At 39.0% G+C, this 21726-nt stretch overlaps 1 protein-coding gene across 3 annotated transcripts; it reads right to left on the reverse strand.

Moving 5' to 3' along the window:
• Positions 1 to 205: 205 nt before the first annotated feature.
• On the reverse strand, positions 206 to 21536 carry CEP152 (centrosomal protein 152). 3 transcript variants are annotated; one of them, XM_032123293.1, is made up of 27 exons: positions 21456 to 21536; positions 20178 to 20300; positions 19386 to 19486; positions 19105 to 19171; positions 18550 to 18894; positions 17904 to 18072; positions 17107 to 17247; positions 16161 to 16300; positions 15669 to 15869; positions 14106 to 14253; positions 13365 to 13456; positions 12382 to 12545; positions 11591 to 11795; positions 10720 to 10812; positions 10464 to 10594; positions 10196 to 10324; positions 9917 to 10052; positions 8998 to 9177; positions 8234 to 8497; positions 7653 to 7766; positions 6724 to 7374; positions 5163 to 5337; positions 2918 to 2999; positions 2725 to 2831; positions 1807 to 1963; positions 1438 to 1541; positions 206 to 1310 (listed from the first exon to the last, which is right to left on the reverse strand). In XM_032123293.1, exons 2-27 carry the CDS (start codon positions 20262 to 20264, stop codon positions 316 to 318), a joined length of 5178 nt encoding a protein of 1725 aa, XP_031979184.1. In that variant the 5' UTR covers positions 20265 to 20300; positions 21456 to 21536; the 3' UTR covers positions 206 to 315. The 3 variants fall into 3 exon arrangements, with proteins under 3 accessions (XP_031979184.1, XP_031979185.1, XP_031979186.1); XM_032123294.1 differs by lacking the exon at positions 8234 to 8497; XM_032123295.1 differs by lacking the exons at positions 7653 to 7766; positions 8234 to 8497.
• Positions 21537 to 21726: the final 190 nt, after the last annotated feature.

A 21726-nucleotide genomic window follows, 5' to 3' on the forward strand; every position in this document is an offset into this window, starting at 1 on the left:
AAGTTACAGTAGCTTGGTTTTAGATAAACACTGCACTGCAAGCTAAATCGAATATAAAAATAGATTCTATTTAATAAATTTGTATCTAGTGCACTATAAACATTTATGAAATTGTTATTACAAAGGTAAACAAAAGTCTGTATTAATATTTCAAGTAACTTGATAAAATCTGTTCATGTAACATGGATCACAAAACACAGTAGAATAGAGTTTCCTCAATCATCACACTTTTATTTAAACATCAAGTTAATCTTTTCCTTCAAATGAGGACTGCTGGTATTGGTTCAAGTTAGAAAGTAGGCTAATTAAAAATCACTATCTTGCTGATGAGACTGGGGATCCCACACCATTTTTCTCCAAGCATTTCTTGCAGCATTTTCCTGCATTTGAATCTGATGATGCATTGAGTTGTGGGACAGCTGAATTTGATTTGTCAGAGCTGAGGAATGAAGTATGCTCTGGGTTTGTTATCTGCTGGTCTCTACTGTAAACTTTTGTGCTGCTTTTTGTACTGAGAATCTTGCCACTGCCACTAGAAATATCTCTCCAAGTAACATTTTCATCTGCAGGGGAAAATGACCTGACATGAGGAAACTCTTCACAGTACCCAGTCTGTGCTTGAACATTGGTATTGGCTTTTTGTTGAGGATACAAGAGAGGCATTTCACCACAATCCAGATGCAAGCTTCCATTCTCAGAACTCCATTCACTGCTGCTTCCTTCATCTCTTTCTGGAGTGTCTTTAAAATCAAATTCCTGAATTCGCTTAGACTTAGTTCTCCATTTTCCACATGATTGGATACATTTATCCTCTTTCAAGCCTGTTCTTCCATTCTTGCTCTTAAGCATGTGATGAGTTGGCCCAGAGCCGGTGTGGCCATTTGTAGCACTGAGTACTTGCATATTCTGTAGTGTTACCTGACCAGCAGATGGAGGAGCATCATCATTACTCACAGCATACAAAGGTCCTTTGTCTACATTTATAACAGGGCCATATTTTTCTCTTCTTCCATCTTCATTTGAGTAACATTCTGGTAAAACACCTCTAGAAGCACCATCCAGATTTTTAGAATTATTCCTGTTCTGAATATCTGAAGTCACTGTTTCGTGAAGCACATGTTGACTTTTGGTCTGTGTTGCATCAAACTGCTGTTTCAAGTCACGTGGAATACACTTCTGGACAACTTTGTCAGTGGCTTTTTCAGCACTGCTTTCACTACATGATTTGCTTTCCATATGGTGTGACCTAGTCCGAAGCACACAATCTCTTCTGGAGCGCTCAGCTCCAGGATCAGAATTTAAATGTAGAGCTAGGAGAGGAAGGAAAGAGATAGATAATTGAAGATAATACTGGAAGAGAAGCATTTCCATTACATTTCCATAATATGCATTAAAGCAGTATGATCAAGAAGAGAAGGACCACAGAATCCAGCACACCTGAGCGGGTAGCTTTGCGCTGGGGAACGTGCCGAAGAGGCGTTTCGAGTCCTTTAGCCATTGTAGCAAGTTTACTGGCAGCATCCATGATTTTCTTTTCAGCTCTGTCAAGAATTGCAGAACATGGAGAAAAACAAAAACAAGTTTAAGGGTAATTCAACTCTACATTTTACTTCAAGGCAATGTTATTGATAGTCAGAGAATACTGAAAGGACAGTGTGCCAGGCAGCTCAGCAGTGACCTGGTGCCAACCTGGCCTGGCAAGACTTCAGGCCAGGCCCTGTCTGCTCCAAGGTGGACAAACACCAGACTAACATCTACACACCTCTTGCAAAGCCAACAGTCATTTCCAAACATACTTGAACTTACCCTTCATGTTTGCCATTATCAGTGAGCAGTTGTTGAAGGCATGTCAAGTAGTACTTGCGCATTTTCCGTGCTGTCTCTTGGCGCTCTCTTAAAACCTCCACTTTAATCATTTCAGCAGCTCTTTCCTTACTTTCACGGATATAACAAAGCATATCACCTACAAAACACACTTTATAAGTACCGGTTTTCCCCCAGAATGGGGAAATAGCCAACACCACAAACTGGGATTGTCTAACAGACCTGGAACAAGTCAGCAAGGGCATGGGTTTACCTGCCAACATTGCACCAAATCCTCGTGCCAAGTATTGCCTACTGGAGGAATGCCAGGGCAAACCAGAGCAGGTCAATAGGAAGCATCAGAAAGGAACTCCGTTGTCTGATTCTGTATCTCAAGCAGCAATAGAAAACACCAGGCACAGGGATTTGGGAGGAACTTTGGGTGGCAAAATATGGGTCTAGAAACGTTTCTATGACCACACAGCTGGAATGTGGGGACCTGCTGCACTCAGGTAAAACCTGGTGCTACACTTAATCCTTTCTCCTCAGCTGAAGGTTGCTGACTAAGCCAGAAGGCAGGACACAGCACAAGAGGAAAGCAGAGTTTCTCTCAGAACAAGCTGCAGGCTAGGTAGGTTTTTTTCTGGAGAAAAAGATCAGTTCTCAAAATACACTTTACCACTTTAAAAGACATAATTCAGTGCAACAAAGCAAGGATTGTAAAACAAAGCTTCACCCATCACAATTACATGTTGAATTTAGGGTGACAATTCCATTTCTCACAGTCACTCTAATAAGATGGAAAAATTTACTTCTCATGTGATTTGGTTGTCAGATTCCTGTCCAAGCTGGCTGAAGGAAGAAGCAACAAACTAATTTATTTTCCTCCAATAAATTTTTAGCTAAGACTTTAGTACTTACACTTAATCTTGCTCACAGCTTTAATGTAGTGAGCACGCATTTCTTCCAGACCTTTCACAGAGTCAGAGGATGCACAGGGTTTTGAGATGCCTCCCCTTGACAGTGACCTGAAATGCATACACATAACACTGCACAAAAAAGCAACTTACATCTTACCAAAGTAAGAAATCATCTTGTTTAGTTTTTTAAATACCTTGGTGGTGATCCCTGGTCTTTCAGTTTAATCTTCATCTCAGAGTCTTCTGCAATTAGAGATCTTAGAACCTCCTCATTTTCTATTAAAAAAAAGATGAACCATAATCCAACTGCATTTCTCTAAATTCAAGTTCAGGAGATGTTTATGTAATAACTGCTGCCTCTGGTCCAAGAGCCAATGTCCCAAAGCATCACCAGCTGCAGTATAGCTGTTGCAGTAACAAGCAGATAGGAATCGATCCCAACACACCTCAATGAAGTCTGAATACAAAAGTCATCTCATAGCAGTAATTAAATAAGCTTAAAGCCTTCATATGCCACCACTAACACTAAACCGAGATATCAAGTGTCCTTGTAGAGAAAGGACAGGACAAAAAAATAACAAGGGTTGCTTTGACAAACTTTGAAAAAGAATTACTAATTTTTGGGTTAGCAATTGTGCCTTTGAGGTAGAAAGATACGAGATAAAACTTGGTTGGTTTTGTTGGTTTCTTGTGGTGAGAGGTTTTCTTGTTTGTTTTGAGGTTAATAACCAAAACCTCAGTATCCACTGAAAACTAAAAGATGCAACAGATGAGGGAATCAAAGTTGTCTTTAGGTGACTAACAATCCTAACCTTGGATTTGCTCTGACTTAGCTTCATGTTCCTTCCCAGCAAGCTGAAGATGTTTGTGGGCCATCTCTAGCTCTCGTGTCAAGTCCTGGCACACAGCCTCTCTTTTTTCAAGCTCCTGACAGCAGTGTTTGCAGCACAAATCTTCCTGAGACCCAAGGTTCCTTTTTGTACATTTCTGACTTGCAACAGTAATTGCTAAAAGTTATACATCAACATGGGACCAAAAAAAAAAAGAATCAAGCCCAACCTATTTTCAGTGCTCTACTTAGTCCTCCTCTCACTGGAAAGCATATAACATTTTAGCCCAATTAAACTAATCACAAGAGGCTGGTACCCTGCTCCAGAAGGTCAGCAGCATCTATCAACTCATACAGCCCTCACAGCCTCAATGTACTTCCATAAGTGATGATCTGAGTTCTTCAGTCAGCAAAAAGACTTGCAGGTTAAATGCTTTTAAAATATTTTTAGTATCTTTTTTTAAAAAAAAAAAAAAAAAAAAAAAACAACAGCCAAGCAGGGTCTTTTGAAGTCAGCTGAAGGAAACTGTCCCAGCTGGAAAGCCTCACACACGGCTGAGTCTGGTTAAGGGATACACAAAGACTGAGCTCCTTCCAGGGGAGTGAGGGCTGCTCCCCACAGCCAGGCCAGGGCGCTCTAGAGACAGGAGCACTGCAGTGCTGGTATTGTTCTGTGCTAATAGACCGTTTGTTAAGTTGGTGTTGAAGGAATTCAAGCCACACTACAGGCACAGAGCCAAACACTCTCTTGGGCTTTGCTGCTTTATGTTCCTCAATTGCTTAAGAACTCAAACTAAACAGAAAGCCTCAGGGACATCTGTCCCTCCCATGAAGTTTTTCCCATCTATACTGTCTCCAGTTTTGCCATAGTACACGTGACAGCCTTGGGAAGAGCTACAATGCTAAAGTACATACTGGGCACAGGGAGTGGGGGGAAAGGGAAGAAGGGGGAAAACAAAGGAAGAGAAACACCACCCAGGGATTCACACTTTTTCAACTACATTCTTGACCAAAAGAACCAGAGAAAACTACCATGCCAGGTCAAGCAAGTTCTTGACACAATAGCATCTTTTACATGAATGCAGAATTCCTTGTCTTGTGTAATGCCAAGGGCAAGTAGTATAATTCAATCTTCGAAGCTCCAATTTAGTATTACCCATTTACAAGACATAGTTCAGACCATGCCCTACATACCATGGTCAACATTGCCTAGCATATGAACTGTTATATACTCCAAAGGTTTCAGTGCTAACAACCCCCAAAGAATACACACACCTCTAGCAGCTGAGACAGCTATTCCTTTCCTCCTGAAGAATGGCTTTAAAAAGCAGAAAGCTACCTGCATTTGATAAAATGAAACCTCAAAGCCTAGCATTAAATCAGTAAACTGAAGACCAGTACCATTTGTTGCACTTTGTGACTAACTTGGCTTATGCAATATTAAACAACCTTACAGTCAGAAGAACTGTATCTTCCTCTATCACCCAAATATTCACTAATTAACTAACTTTGCATTGGGGTCATCAATAGGACATTGACTATTAAAGACTGCTACTAACAAGCTTAATTTGATGATATGCAATCTGCCAGATTAAGATCAAACCCAGTACCTTTGTCTGTTCCAGTTTCCTGCAAGGGTGTTTGTGTTCTCAGTCTCTTTTGTGCTTCTGCTTGGTGTTCAACACTGCACACAGGAGGTCTTGCCACATCCCCAGTGTCTCCTGCACCATGTTGTGGGTAAGAGCATGATTCTTTATTTGCATTACTCACTACCTCTTCGTATTTCTGCAATTGAAAAACACCTTCTGAAAACCCAACACAGAGCAAAAAAAGTGTTCCACACCACAACCAACCCTGGCCACCAAGTAGCTTTAGTAACTTTAACACAGGTACTTTAAACCTGTAGTAGAACCACAGATTACAAGTCAAACAGAGAAGAAAACATCTATTCTATTATATAGAAGTTTTAACTTAGCATAGATGATTGCAACAGCACTGCCTGAATATCTTGAGTATTATTTAGAAATGTCAGCAGCCCTTAAGATTACAGAACTATACCCTGTCTCTGAATAGCTGAAGATAACTTGCTTTTTAAAGAGGGAAGACATTACTAGGAAATTAAAAAGACTTCACTAGGTAAGGTGGTTCAAGCCAACCAACGTTTTGAGGTTCAAAGGCATATTAAACAGTTTACCAAGAGGCATTTCATATCCATTGCAGAAGGTGCCTAAGGCAAGGGAAAAAAGCTCCTGATTTTCTTTACTGTTGTGGATATGGCTTGTGACATGAAGACATTTAAGGCCCACTTGCTGAACAGAAATATATTGACACTAAAGAAATGGTAACATCCCATCTTCTCTTGAAAAACAAGACATTTTGTCTGTCCTATTCTTGGATAATTCCCCAGCTACTAAATGCTGGGTGGCAATGGCATTTCCGGTGGGATGCTCCCCATAGCAAAAAACTTATTAAAAGCATAAGCACTGCAAGAAGAAGGATCTGCTAAAACAACAGAAACAAAGGCTTTGGGACACGATTTGACTTAGCCCCAAACTCCTCTAGAAGAGGGTAGGACATCTTTCCTCATTTGGGCAGGCATACTGAAAAAGATTTCCTAGAGGCACAATAAAATAAGCAAGAATCTTATTCCCAAGACAGAACTGAATAACTGACAAAGTGATCCACTGCAGGCAAGTTGCAGAAAGGATTTACTGTTTTCATCGTTATTTGTATAAAGAGGAGGGAAAAAAAGCGTAACATGATCCACAATCACTATCCAATCACCACTACAAACTGAATTTTGCAGCTATGCAAAAATCTGAGGTGGGTTTTGTCATCACAGCCCATCTAAGAGATCACAAGGAGCCTCTAACAGGCTTCCAAACTTAATCAGTGGATTCATCTCCTTAATTTACAAATCTTTGCATAAATAACAGTCCTAACCTGACTTTCCCTTCTTTAAAGATTGAAGAAGTCATGGCTACATCCCTTCACTTTTCACTTGCTAATAGTAGATTTAGCCTTCTTTTAGTGTTACAGTACTCTTATCAATGAACACAAACGTTGAATTTTATATTTCCCACAATTACATGGATATTTTGGAGAAAACAAACCTGACTGACTTCCCAAATCCCTTTTCTGACTGGCAGTTATAATTTCCAGAAATATTACCTCTTTCCATTCTTGCTCTTTCTTTTCCAGAATTGTGCAAACTGTGGTCCTATAGGCCTTTTGTAAACAAGTCTTCAGTTTCTCTTTGCCTTGACTGGTTAATTGAACATGAGAATCAAAACACTTGTCCTTCCAAGAATGTTTACTATGTGTGCACTTGACTAGTTCTTCATGAATTTCACTCAACAAATACTCCAGCTCAACCAGAGTCTTCTCCTCATACTGATTAATTTCATCCTGCAGTCTCTTGGCTTCCTGAGCCTCCCATTCTCGCTGCTTTTGGTCTAGTAACATCTTTATTTCTGCCTCTTTCTGAATGGAGAGTTCATTCTTCTGCTTTGCAAGATCCTCCTTTGCTGTTGCAAGGACCTCTTTAATTCTGTTTCTATGATCATCTAAGAATGATCGGTAGTCTCTCTCATTTTGCTCTTGTATCTGCAGAATTTCTTCTTGCTTTTCTTTGTTCCACTGCACACGGGCTTTTGCTAGCTCTGCTTTGACAGCTGCAGGGATTTCCTCTTTCTTTAGCTCCAACTCCTTCCTCAGAGAAATTATCTTTTCTTCGAGTTCTTTCATTCTTGGTCCAGATCTCTCTGTACTTTCATACTCTTTCTTCCATTTCTCCTCAGCAGCTGAGAGGACCAGGGCTAACTGCAAATGTACAACACAGTCATTATAAACATATGTACACATTTACAGCTGCACAAATTATAACTCTGAGTCATTACAAATCTATTGGAGATATTGTCAAGTTATTTAATAAAAATTAAACCTACATAGGCAAAAGACTGGGTGTGGACCGGAGTACACAAGAAACATCTTTCCTTTGTGATTCCCTGAGCCTATGTCTACATTCATCCCTCAGTAATATATGGGATCTGGAAGACATAACTGCTTATCAATACACATATAGTAGTATTTTGGGCTACCTGCTTTGCTGTAGTCTTTTGGTGTTCTTTTTCCCATTTTTCTTGTTCTATCTTTAGATTTAGTTTGTACTCTTGCAGCCACTTGGAATGAGCTTGGGTTAAAGCTGCATCTACCTTAAAACAGATAAAAATCTTACTTCAGTAGGTAGGTAGGTACACTGAATACATTTTTATAATTACTTTCATGTAACAGTGCAAGAACAGACTTCACTATGGATTGCCTGTGTTTACAGAAATTAAAAGAATCAGACCGGTAGTACTTGATGCATTTCTTGATGCAAAAATGATGTCAAAATGACAAATACTAAATTTATTTTTAGCAAAATGGTATAAAATCAAAGTCAGTGTTGCTCAGTTCTGTTCAAAACTCCTGCAAAACTTGTTTAACAGTGTGAAAAACAAGCTACATGCTAGAGTTTTTTCAGAACTTTTAAAAAAAACCTCTATTTCTAATATAGCAAATATCAACCACTAAGCTTAAGAGGAAGTCAGTGGAAGAGTCCACTTTTGGTTTTTTTAGGTGACTTAGTTGGACACAGCAGTTTCACAGACTCCAGGCAGACAGAACAATTATTTGTTACCTGGCTGGCAAGATTTTTACAGTATTTATTTTCCAGTTCTAATTCAAATTCTTTTAAGGCCTCTTCAGAGGCTGTATTTTCTTTCTGGATCTGCAGCCTCTGGTCTTCCACAGTCCCTTCTAACTCTTTAGCTGAAACTTCATCCACAACTGTTACTGGGTCAGTTTGGCAGCTGCAGTCATTACATTCAACTACAGTTCTTCTCATTTCTTCCAGCCTACTTTGCCATTCTCTTTCTAATTGGGCAAAGACTCGTTCTTTATTCTACGGAAAAAAATATTTAAGAAAATCTCCCCAGTGTCCAAATAAACAGATTTCACTGGTGTTTAGCCAATGAAACACTGCTCACACCAATGATATTCCTTAACAGAAGAACAAAATCATGCACAGAGAGGAGAGAGTTTGGTGACTCATCACAGCTTTCTTCTATGGGAGAGGATACACAAAGGAATTCTACATGATACCTGAGTGAAACAACAGAAAGCATAACTGCTAACTCAAAGATCAGGGTGGAAAACTCCAGCATATTACCAGCTGTGACGTTCAGGGTATTCTGGTTCTCACTTTGCAAGATCTAGGTTTTGGGATTTTTTAAAAATCTGAAACATGTATAATACCCAATGACTTCTTCAGAGGCTTTTAAAATGACAGATCTTTAACAGCCACTTCCAATGGCACAATAACACCACATAAAGTTCTGTTCCTGAAAATAAACAGCAAAAGAACAAAAAAAAAATTGAAATTCCTTGATCTAAGTTTCACACCTCTTTTTCTTCCTTTTCCCAGTGAGCTTTGGCTAATGCAACTTCCTCTTGAACCTGCTGTTCTTTTTCTTCCAGCCACTGCTTCTTTGCTGCTATCATGGACCTGGTGTGTTCCTCTTCAAGCTCAGTCTTCAGAAGTTTAAGGGAGACTTCTTTTTCTTCTAGAAGCTGTTTCTTGAGCTAGACCAAAAATAAATAAATGAAGTATTCTCCAAGGCATAGCAACTGCTCTGGTACAAAGTGATGAGAATGCATGAGACACATGATTAACTCTCTAGAGCCCATGCACTGATCTTACTGAGGACACCTAGACAAGAGATTCAACTCTCAAAAAAAGATGTTTTAAGATATTATATCAGAGGTTATTATAGGCTATTGCTGTAAAGTAAGTTTTCCTATCAAGCATCTTTACTCCCCTCAGACTTTGAGCTGCACCTCTTTATTGTACTTTCTTACCCAGACAGTTGATCTACTTTAGTCACCGCACACTGATATCTTCAGAAAAGCAAAGTTTTTCATCAAATCAGTCTGAATTCATTACTACTTAAAAAAGCCACAGTATTTTTTAGTTTTATAAAGGGAGAAGTAAACTTGTATCATCATTCAGGATTTTTTGAAAATATCTTATGAATTTGAAAGTCATACGGCTGACTCAGCATCGTCAGAAGTCAGAATTATGGAAGATCACTACATGAAAACAAACAGCTATTGGAAAGAGTTACTTCTACAATATTTTCAAGCCCAGGACATGACACCAGCTTAATTTAAAAACCAGTAAGTCATATGTAGGAACTTTCTGATATAGCTGCATGTCTTTCAAGTATGTTCCACAAACATTTACAAAATTAAATACACTTATTAATATTACATCTTGAAAACAGTGTGAAATTATATAGTTTATAGGAATTTCCATTTGTACCTTCTCTTCCTTCAGCTGCTGCTCTTGTTGAAATTTCTGTCTTAAAGTGGTTTCCAAGGTGTCCTTCTCCTGACAAATTCCAATGTAACATTCCTTCACTGCAGTCATCTCTCTGTTCAGCTCCTCTATATTAGCCCTTCACAGGACAGATACTTATTATCAATTGGCCTTCATACTCACAGGACAGCAAGTCAGCTTTAAAATAAGTATAACTAGCAGTGAAGGTCAAACAGGAAGCATGAAAGTTTCAGTAAAAATGGAAATAATGGTAAGTCTTACTTTAACTGCGAGATTGTCTCTTCAGAAGTTTGAACAAGCCGCTGCTTTTCTGCAGCAAACCTCTCCATCAGCTCTTTCTCAAAATGTGCTTTGGTGTCCTCATGATGTTGCTGGTAAGTTCTCTCACACCTACAATTTCAAGAAAGGAAAGATACCTGGTTTCAACTACCTAGAACACTGACCTCTTCTTGTACCTGATAGCTGGAACAAGATCACGTGTGCAGGGTGAAAATCCACAAATTAAACTGAACAAAGTTAACAGACTCGCCTGTCAATGGCTTCTTGCTTATCGTGATCAAAATCCTCAACCATCTTTCTCATCTGACAACAGAGGTCTTGATTTAAGCTTTTCAGTTTTTCCTCATTTTCCTTCAGTTCTTCAATAGTTGAAGTATGGGCCTGGACAAACAAGGGTCAAGTAATATGTGGGTTGTAAGAACCTTTCCTATTCACAGGTTTTAGCACAGGGTGGGGGTTTTTTGTGTATTTTTTTCCTGTAGTGGTAAGCAGCATCTCTGTCGTACCTCAACTTCCTGTAGCAAAGCTTCATTAGCCTTTTTGAGTCTCAAAACTTCTTCCTTTAGATTATCAGAAGCATCCTTCAAATTTTTGGCAGGCTAAAAATAAATAAAATTAAGATGATATCTTTCAAGATACAAATGATTTAGCAGTTAATGCTTTAAAAAGTTAGAGTTGTCAAATAAAAATTGTACTCAAAAAAATAAAAGAACAGGAAATTATTGCAGCGCAAGATAACCGTATCACTGCTATTCTAGATGAATTCTTAAAACTCAGTATCATGAAGGTTTGGAGAAGCACACACTCAATGCTGTGCTTACAAGCTGAATGACAACAGTCATCCAACAGAGAGCACACTTTTCACATATGTTGTATTCCTATCCCACATCCATGGCACCATGTACAGATACTGCAAGTCTGATCCATTTAGAGAGGGAAGGCAATAACGGGCTGAAGAGAGATGCAGCATCAAGGCGATTCCTTGCTGATCTAATGAAGGCCCTCTGAAGGCAATCTGTTAAATGTTCTGTTTGTATAAGCTAATGGTACTATCAGCTTTCTCAGAGAAATTACAAGGTCCTTTTGGCTAAAGAAAACCAACTTTTTCCAATGAAATTTATTTCTAACAAAATCAAGGTGGCCACTAAGCACTCTCAAGCATGTAAGTTATCATTTTCAACTCACCTAATAATGCATATGCTGCCCAAGTTCTGCTATTCAGTTGTTTTCTTTTCAATCAAAGATACAAAACAGGAGTTGCTATGAATACTCAGCTATGCAGAAATTTTTGACCTATTCTCATAAGAAGTTTAAATGCTGGTTTTGTTCACCAAAACCCAGGGATACTTGACTTTTAAAGAAGTGTAAAGAACAAACCTCTGAATCTTTTGATGCTTTTTCTGCTTTCAACTGCTTGTATTCCTCTAGTGTCTTCTGGCAATCTTTAAGACTATTTTGTAATTGAGTAATCTGGTTTCTCTTCATTTTATTACTGCTCAATAAACGTTCCAGCTCAGCTTTTAATTCTACAATAATTTCATCTTTAGAGAGTTCTTTATCTATGTCTCTGTTCTGTATTGCACTGTCAGAAAAGACATAACCAGTTCAGTATTTAAAAGACAAAACACATTTATCTGAAAGGCAGTGGTAACAAAGAGAAAAGCAACTAATGCTACAAGAAATACCAGGATGTCTAAGATGTAATAGTAAAAAGCACAAGCGGATATGAATATCAAAGCTTTTTCATCAAGTTGCAATTAATTTACAGAGAACTTGTTAATTCAGCTGTTTCCTCAAAAGATTCATTCTCACATGATGTGAAGTGTTTTGAAACAACTCAACTGGTTGATGTACAAGACAGCTTTAGCTTTAAGTAACTACGTGGAGGCTTTGAGAAAAAAAAGCATCCGTGAATATAATTCATACAATTAAAGGAACAGCAATACAGTCCCTATAAAACCTGAAGATTTATCAAGCAGCAATTAGGCAACCAATTTCTGGTATTAGTACAGTTTTTCTGTTTCTCAGATTACCTGGCAATACAAGGAGTATTTCAAGTATCCATCAAAAACCTGTATGTTCATCCAGTAGGACCCTATTTTTTATACATCACTTGCATAATTTCTTGAGGATTTAAAATTTTTCTTTCAACAAGAATTACTCAATACCTGCAGAATCTTGGCTTCTCCCCTGTGATTTTTTTAATTCCCAGATCTACATAGGAATCACCCAGGCTCATATGCCTCTCTCCACCTGCATCATTCAAAAATACCCCAAGCTTGGCAGCAGATTCATACAAAGCTATTTCTTCTTTCAGTTCCATTAATTCTTCCTGAAAGGAAAAGACAGAAAAAAATTACACTGACCAGAGAGACTCCAAGCCAACATATCAAGCCCATGATAACTCTTCCAAAGAAAACAAATACATTAAGCTCTTCCTCTAAATATAGCTATATTTAGCTGCATTTAGTTGAATTGTCTGGCATTAACTTATTTCTATTTTAATTTTTGATACCTCTAGCAAAGCATATGGTAAAACTACAAATTAGTTAAAATATACAAGAAATATTCCCTACTGTTCTTATTACAGTTCATCTATAAAGTATTATTTCTTTTGCTCTTCTGCTTTCCTGCTGCCCTTGTATAGTAAAAAAGATGACAACAGAAAAGTACACACCTGGAAAAACAGCTGTTAGTCTAGTACTCAGTAAGATTCATAGTTTCCAAGATAACAGATTTAAATCAAATATATGAACTGAATTGGAAACACAGACTTCCACTCATACTTTACAGAGGGCTTTCTAGCATTCCCTTTTGCTGACAAAAGATAAACTTCATAACATGGTATCTCCTAATTAAGTTACAAGACTCCCAGCACACTGAATTTACACTCTTTTTTTTTCCCAAAAGCAGGTTGGACAGAAGTATGAGATCAGATCTCTGCCAATACAATTGCCCCACTGTGTTTTAATTGGTGGGAGGGAGGAAGTCCAACATGCAACACTGGGAGATGAAGTAGCCAAAGATGATGTGCTTGTTTCCCCCCAAAATTTAAAGTGTTTCAACCACCAACCTCTTAGTTATAATGCCCACCCCCCATCAAATGAAAACATTTTATTCAAGCATAAAATAGTCAATAAAATTAGTTAACCTGCAAAGCCTTGTTCATGTTGTTGCTTATCATCTGTGCAGACTGAGCTTGCTGCAACTGAAACCGTAACTGGTTTGTCTCCTGCATTGAGCCTATCGTAGTAAAGACAAGGGAGAAAAGGAGCAAGTCATAAATATGCAAGAAAGCCTAACCTGAAGAAAGATCTCTGTTAAAAATAGCAGTGTTGATTCTGGCAATAGACATTACTGCTTCTATTTCCTTGAGCTCACCAACAGCTATTAAATACATAACTATCAAAAGACTTCAATGTGTAAAGGTAGGCAAAAGCCAAACACACAAATTGCAAAATATTTCAGAATCTATTCCTATGATAGAGGTTTCCAAGATCAGCCTCCAGCTCCCAAAACAATTCTTCTCATTGAGATCTGAATTTAGAATGGCAATTCAAGTCAAACACAAAACCTAAGTAGTTTGCTCCCAAACACTGCTGCTCAGTATGAAACAAGGTTTACACAAATGCAGCACAAAGTACTCATGGAAACAGTTTAATCACTGTTGTTTGGGGCTTGGAGATGGTGTTTGCTTTTATTTTTATTTGGCTTTACATCTTAGTCTAGACTTAGCTTTAAGTCTGGCTAATCCACTGCATAGGAAACAGTCTAGAACACAATTAGCTTGATGTTGATTCCACTTCCATAGAAACATTGATACGCAAGTTCATACTTAGAAAAACTGAAGGCATTTCTACAAGAAAGGTAAAAGTATGAGTAAAAGGCTGACCTGTTTGCAGTAAATTTGCACATTGCTTTTGGCTCTCTTCTAGGCTTCTGGTCAGTCGATTTATTATTTCAGTTTTTTCACATTTGGTTTCTTCCAGCAATTTTTCAAGTTGCTTAACATGCTCTCCTAGATTTTTGCAAAGCTCTTTCTAGGAAGATAATATTTTTACTCACATTACAAACATTTAACCATCTAGAACAGGTTCAGATACAGAAAAAGTCAATACATACAGGAGAAAGGAGAAAAATAATCAGATACCTAGAGGTGTAGAGGACAACTAAATCAATCACAGATCAAACACTATCCTTGGCTGACAAGTGACCTCTTACAGCATCAAAGTTCAGTTTTCACTGGGAGACAGTAGTTGTACTCATATATAAACATACATGGATGAGAATCATTTCATATTTCCTAGAGCAGTTTCTTTTCAGCACATCAGATTATCTCCTGTAATTAATCACATACACTTAGTCTACTGCAGAAAAATCAAGCCTTCACATTATACCAAGCCAGAGCTTAACTCAGTTTATTTTAAGTGAGCTTAAGCCAAGCGAGCAAGTGCCAATACCCTGTAAAAGAGAAACTGTAGTTTCTTTTTCACAGGATACACAAAATAGACATTTATATGACATTACTTAGTTACCTACACAGACCTGGGAGGCCCAGTGCCTTGTATTTTGACTTTTCTAAATTCTCTCAAAAACAAGGAGATCTCCCTCTTTAAATACCCCAAACATGCTACCATATATTTTACAGTAGAGACAAAGTTGTGTAAGTTTTGTTGTGGTACTAACAGACAAAAATTTAGCAATGCATTGTGTTTAGAATCAAGCATTGGTTACCTTTCCAAAGATACAACCCATCTATTTTTGTATGTTGAGACAAATAAAGAAAATTTTATTTTCTTTATTTGAAATAAGAGGACAATTTATTAAGACCCGCCTGGAATACATTGCTTGAATATTTCTCATAGTGTAATGAATTCTTATGACATATCAAGTAGAATAATTTCAGTAAGGTCTACAACCATGTGATACAATCTGTATCAACCTCCATCCTAAAGACAGCTTTTTCCTCCCTCTCTACTTTTAAATCCTTACTTCTAAAATAAAAGTTGCTGTTCACTGGTTAGTCATCCTTCAGCATTTTGAGACCAAATCTTGGCAACAGATTGTTCAATAAAGAGTTTTTCTTGGTTTTTCTCTTGCAAGAATATCACATTATTTCTTAATTAGTCCTTTTCTTTTCCCAGAGTTATTTGCAGAACTCTTTCAAAAAAAGATTGTGCACAGAAGGAAAGCTCAGGAGAGCAACTAAGACAATAAATTCCTGCCTCCTCTGCATCTGCTGTGTACAAACTCACAAATTGAACTTGCAACTGCCTGGAGATGTTTATGAAAACATACCTCATAGGCCTCATAATGCTGAGACTTTCCTTTCCACTTTTTAGCAGCTTCCAGAAGGAGTTACTCGAATTGTAGGTCAAGAAATGCAGTGTGGGAAACATGGGGAGTTCTACAGTCTCCCCAGTACGGTACTCAGCATCCTAAAATAATTTCTCACCTGCTCTCGGAGTGCAGATTTTGTAGTATCAAGTTTCTGCTCTAATGACAGTACTTGCTGTTCATACTTCTGCTTGAGTGCAGAAATAATGGCCTCATGCTGTTCTCTGGCTCGCTGGAGGGCATCTGACCGCTGAAGCTCTAACAGCTGCTTTTGCAAGCTTTCCATGGCCACCTCTGCCACTTTGGATTGCTTCAGTATCTGTAGGAACAGCATTAGAGAAGCTCCTAGTTACATATATTTTACTGTTGCTCCAGTATTCTGTACATCAGTTCAATGTTTTTTGTGCAAGAGGTGCCAAAAGTCCTCAGATAATGCCTGTGTTTTAATAAAAAGTATTTTCAACCAATGAATCTTACCCATCCATCAGGTATTTTGCAATGATCATGAGCAGCATTTTAACAGACTAGCACTTCTGTTTAATGCAAACACACCACACATTTAACTGTAGAGGTCTTCCACAATAAACAGTCTAAAAATACAGCACAGTACCTGCTCCTCATTGGTAGTAAGAGTCTGAATTTGAGTTTCAAGAGCCTTGATTTGACCCTCAAGATGCAGTTCCCGTTCCTTTCCATTCTGATAGAGTTTCTGAGACTCATGAAGACTAAGAGCCAAACCATCCTTTTCATCTGAAGAGAGAGACATAATAGTGTGAGAACCATGGCCAGCCACCCAAGAACCTCATGCAACATAACTTTCAGTACCTGCTCTACAGAACCATTCACTCTGTCTCATACTGTGGACAACAGAAGACTGAACAAAAACATTCAGTCTCCATCCAGCAACCACTGTCTCCTCCTGGCAGCCGGGAGCACTCCAATATACTGTTTCCAGCAGGGTCCTGAAGGTACAAGCCCCACCCCGGCAGCAGGAGGACGTCACATCCTCCCTTACACTCTAAGTTTACTACTCTTTTTTATCTGTTCCTATAAGAAAGGGGAAATTAAGACAATCATCAGTCTCCACCACCGATTTTATAATTTTTGAAAGAGATTTTCTATACATACAGTCTATGAAATGGCTTGTTAAACCAGAGAGCACAAAAAAATAGATTTCTTTTTCATAAATGTCCACTTCTCCTACTGGGGCGTGGGTGTTTTGGTGTTGACTTTTTAATTTTTTTAGTTTTCTGACTTTTAAAAGACTACTTTGGCAAACTTCTCACTTTTCCGTACATTTGTGATGCCTCACATGTGGGGACTCTGGAAAACAACACCGGTCTTGAAAATACAGTAAAAGTTAAGACAGTTATGCAGTCAATCCAGAGATTTTGATTTAGAACAATATTTGGAGGGAGAGGGTTAGGTGCATATAGTCCCAAATCAAGTTCATAAGTATGATAAATACCTTCAAAGACACTTTCAAAATCAAAGTCTCAGATTTAAAAAGTTACTAGAGATGAATAAAATCTAAGAATTAGCACAAAACATTTTACCTTTGACCATTGAAAGCTGATGATTCAAATACCTAATCTGCTGTGCACTCTTTTCTAGCTTTTCATTAAGTTCTTCCAGTTGTCTTTCCCTTGCTTTATTTAGAACTTGAAGTTGAAGAATCTGCATATTTTCTGAAGAATCTGCCAAATTTCAAATAGCATACAGACAAGTCAGCACAGACACAAAGAAAGTCATCACTGTAATTCCTGCTCCAAAATACCTCTTTTTTTATAGTGCTAAGTTCACTGCTGATGCACAAAATCTTGTTTTTTAATCCACATTTGATTCACATCACACAAATTGCTCTGGCAGCAATGGCTGAAGGATTGTGGGAACTACCAACACAATTCCAACCTACCAGCAAGCCCGGATAAAAGTTGACATGCTGTGAACTCACAGACTTGTGGTCACTACAGATTTACAACATGTCTAATGAAGTAGTTCTGCCATTTGAAGTGTACCTGACAGAAAAGCCCAACGTGGCATCACTTCCTAAGGTACAGCGAGTTGTTATTTTCCAATATTATGGAAAGAGACAAAGTGCCAACAAGATCTGACATCAAGCCATCAGAAATAATTTTTCAGTCTCATCAGTCAGAACTATGTTTTTAATAGCCTGAAACTCATATACCCTGATCAAAAAGAGGTAATTTCTAGATATAAAAGATTATATACATCAACATACTTTTAGTTGTCCTCTTACTGAAAAACTACTGAAGTCAACATGTTTTCTATCACTGATTTCCAGTGAATTCTTCACACAAGTTTATTTCAAGTCTAAGCAGCAAACACTTACTTTCATCATTGCCCAAGAATTCATGTTGCAAATCTTCAAACACTTCATTTCTTCTGTTTCCTTCTTGGATTCCTGGAATATTTTGATGAATGCCATTTTGGTACGGTTTATAAGTCACTTTGTAAGATTCTGGGGATTGGCCATTGACAACATCAGATGCAACAAATTGCTGTTGTGACAATACATACATAAGAGGAAATAAATTAAAACTACAACTATAGTCTTGCTCAGTGAAAATATTTTTCATTTTACAGGTTGACAATAAGAAGAGTTCTAGCAGCTCTTCATTTTCAGGCTCCAATCCAGCACACCATTGAAGCATGATAGAATTTTTCATGAAAGCTTCCACCTTAGAAGAGCAGTGAAGTGTTAACTTCAATAGAGTTAAGCACACACTTAAGTGAATCACATTCATTCTACCTCATGGAATTCTAGCAAGGCAACAAAAGAAAGAAAAAAAAATCATAACAAACATATGAAAATCCAATTACTCACATTTCATTTTTTTAAACAGGCTACAGAAGCCTCCCATCACTGTTTGAACTGATTGTCAGAGAGTGAAGGCATTCAGAAATATTACTACCAATACTTAAAGACCTGTGAAAATTTTCAAAGAGACAGAAAAACATGTCAGCTTCTGACATACCTTAAGATGTTCCTTCGGACCATCTGGAAAACTTATTATTTTATTTTGCTGATTGTTAAATTCTGGTTTATGGCCTTTTGTATAAGGCCTGAAGTTTTCGGGAAGATGATACACATTGTTCTCTTGGTAGCAACTTGGAGAGTTAAACCCATCTCTACCAAGATACACATCATCAGCATCATCTTGACCATTCTGGCCACAGTAATCTTCTTTAACATCATATAAATGTTCCTTTTCGTCATCATTATGCAGGCCATTCCAATTCTTCCCACGTTTTTCAACGAGATCAGTTTGCTGGTCACACAAGAATTGTTCAGGGTACAGATTTTGTCCTTGTTCATAGCCCTATGAATGGATACAAGGTTTAGAACTGCTCTCTCAAAACTCTCATTTCACCCCACCCTCCTTTTCTGAGGTTACCAGCCCTCACATTAGAAATACTTCAAAGAAATACCAAAACCTGTCACCTACATGTATTTCTGTAATGAATTTAAGCAATATTTAGCATGTTCTTATGAACAAGCAGTAATTACATCCCTGCTCATACAAGCTTACATTTGGAGGATCACTTATCAAGGGATGATCATTCCACCTTCCATCACGCTTCCCAGGCTCATGTGACCTAGAGAGACACAAGCAGCTTAACTATGTACTAATCATTCCAGGGAAAAAACAAACCATCATTTCTTAAATTAAGGCACATCTAGTTTACTGCAAATTGCACTCCAGCTCCCTTGTCACCTGGATTGCTTTTACACACCTCATCAACCAAGACTTTACTCTGTTCTTGAAAGCATAATGTAAATAATAAAAAAAAATGGTGCCAAATGCCTTACTGCTCCTCAGTCTCCTGAATGCTACAGTCTGAAAAACTGGAAAGCTGGTCTCCACTGTCCTCCAGCATATCATGGGGAAGGTCTGTCAACAGTTGTTGCAACTGAAACACAACAAACAACATACATTATTTGCTCTTCAGAAGAATTAATACAAGTTCAGCCCAAAACCACCTGGCAAAGTAGGCCACTTGCACAAAATCCTAATTTTCTTCCTTCAAGGAAGAATTCACAATACTGAAATTCACATTGAAATTTATACCACAGAATGTTTACTAGACTAGAGTACCAACCAAAGGGTTTTTCTGCCAAATTCTTTAAGAAAAGAGCTGCACCAGAACAAGGTGTATATATATATCTGCCACCTGGTAGATATGTCCCAGGATAGACTAATTTCAAAGAATGATTTGCAAACTAATCATACCAAGGTTTTTCCTCTCTAAATTCCAGCCAAGAGAGGTAGTGGACATTCAAAACATGCTCTTTCTGAGAAAACTGGATGGAAATCCAGATAAGAACTTGCCAGTCAGTGTCACTACGTTCAAGAAGTCATCACTGCAATGATTAGTGGTCTGCTCTGGACCAAGCAACTGGACACAAACAGAGAAAAATACCACCACAACTAAAACACACCTGAACTTTATTTCTTATGCTTTTCAAGAGTGGCACAGTCTGCACCCTCTTTTGCTCTTTTACCAGACTACATAAACCTTCTTCTTTCTTTTTAAGCACTTAAAAGATAGGAAGAAGCTAAATTCACAAGACTTCAGATGAAATTACTTAATTCTTTTTCACCTCTTGTTCTCTTGCATAATCTTCTTGGTCATAGTCTTCATCTTCATGTTGAGTTTGTAGAGCTCCACTATCAAAGTCAAGGGACATTGTTTTCTAATATTGATTTTGTGTATCCAGCAAAACCTACCCCAGGACAGGAAAACATCACACGTGAGTAAAATACAAGAGGAATCAAAAAGCACCATCCTCATCATACTTAGCCAACCATACACAAAAATACAATTTTTTAAACAGTCATTGCACATTTCTTACTTGTTTCTCATATATCCAAGCCTACTCACTTCCAAGAATTTAGCATTTAAAACAATTATTTGGGTTTTTCATAGGCTATTATATAATTTCTGAAGTTCACTTACAACCAGACATTATTTTCTGCAAGTTCTAATACTGCACAGTATACATATGATGTGATACATAATGACAATTATCCCCACTTCTACATGTTGCTTCGTAGTCTTCTAGAGAATAACTATATTTTGTATTAAAGACTGAAAGTATGCTGGTTTTGTGCACTTGGATAACGGCTCCAAAAGGAAAAATAGGACAAGTATGACGGAAATATGAAGAGTATCATGTCAGTTCCAGATTTCACTGCTTAATGAAAAGACTCTTGAGTCTCAAGGGCTTGTCTACACTGAGCAGTGAGTTTGAGTTCACAGTAAGCTACTGTGTGTAAGTGCTGGTCTACAAGATAAGTTTGGTTACAAGGTAAGTTACTCCCTGATAAACAGATACTCGTTTGAGCACATAGGTGTAGCCCATGCTGAAGTCCTCATTTGGTATAAAGTAACATTACAAGAGCATTATTTCCAACTTAAAAGTCACTTCATAACGTTTGAAGGACTTCTTGCCCACTGTTGTCCAAGGAAACCCTCCAAGCGAGCTGGCAGGAGGCCCCACAAGGCAGCTACGGCCTCTGCGCACCGCCGGCAACCCCCGCGATCCCCTCACAGCGGGCTCTGAGGCAGCACCTTCCCCCAGACCGCACCAGCTGTACACGACCACCGGCCCTGTCCCCTTTCCTTAGAGCCCTTCCCAGCCCCGGGAGCAGTGGCAGCCGGACGAGAGGGCACAGCCGCCAGAGCCGCGATCAGCCACGGAGAACCGGACCCGGACGGGCCGGGGGCAGCCCCAGGGACGCGGGGCGACCTCGGCGGCCGCCAGTTCAGGCCCCTCAAGGCGGCGGCGCGGGCGATGCTGCCGTTATTCGCTGCGCCTCCCGCGGGGCCTCCAGCGCCGCAGACGGCGGCAAAGCGCGACCCGAGCAGCGAAACCCACCGGAACCAGCGGGGCCGCCCGCCCTCCACAGCCACCACCGGGGCGAGCCCGCCGCTCTTCCGCATCACACCCGGCCCGCGCCCGCCGCCCTGATTGACAGCCGCGAGCGCCAATGGGCGGCCAGGAGCGCCCTCAGCCGCGCTGACTGACAGCCCTGAACACCAACCGGCAACAGAGCCCGCCCAGCCGCGCGGAAGGGTGGGCGGGCAGGCCCGCCCCCGCTGATTGTTTGAAAGCAGGCGCGCATGTTCGCGGGAACGCGTCTGGCGAG

Source organism: Corvus moneduloides, chromosome 13, assembly GCF_009650955.1.
Source record: "Corvus moneduloides isolate bCorMon1 chromosome 13, bCorMon1.pri, whole genome shotgun sequence".
Taxonomy (NCBI): domain Eukaryota; kingdom Metazoa; phylum Chordata; class Aves; order Passeriformes; family Corvidae; genus Corvus; species Corvus moneduloides.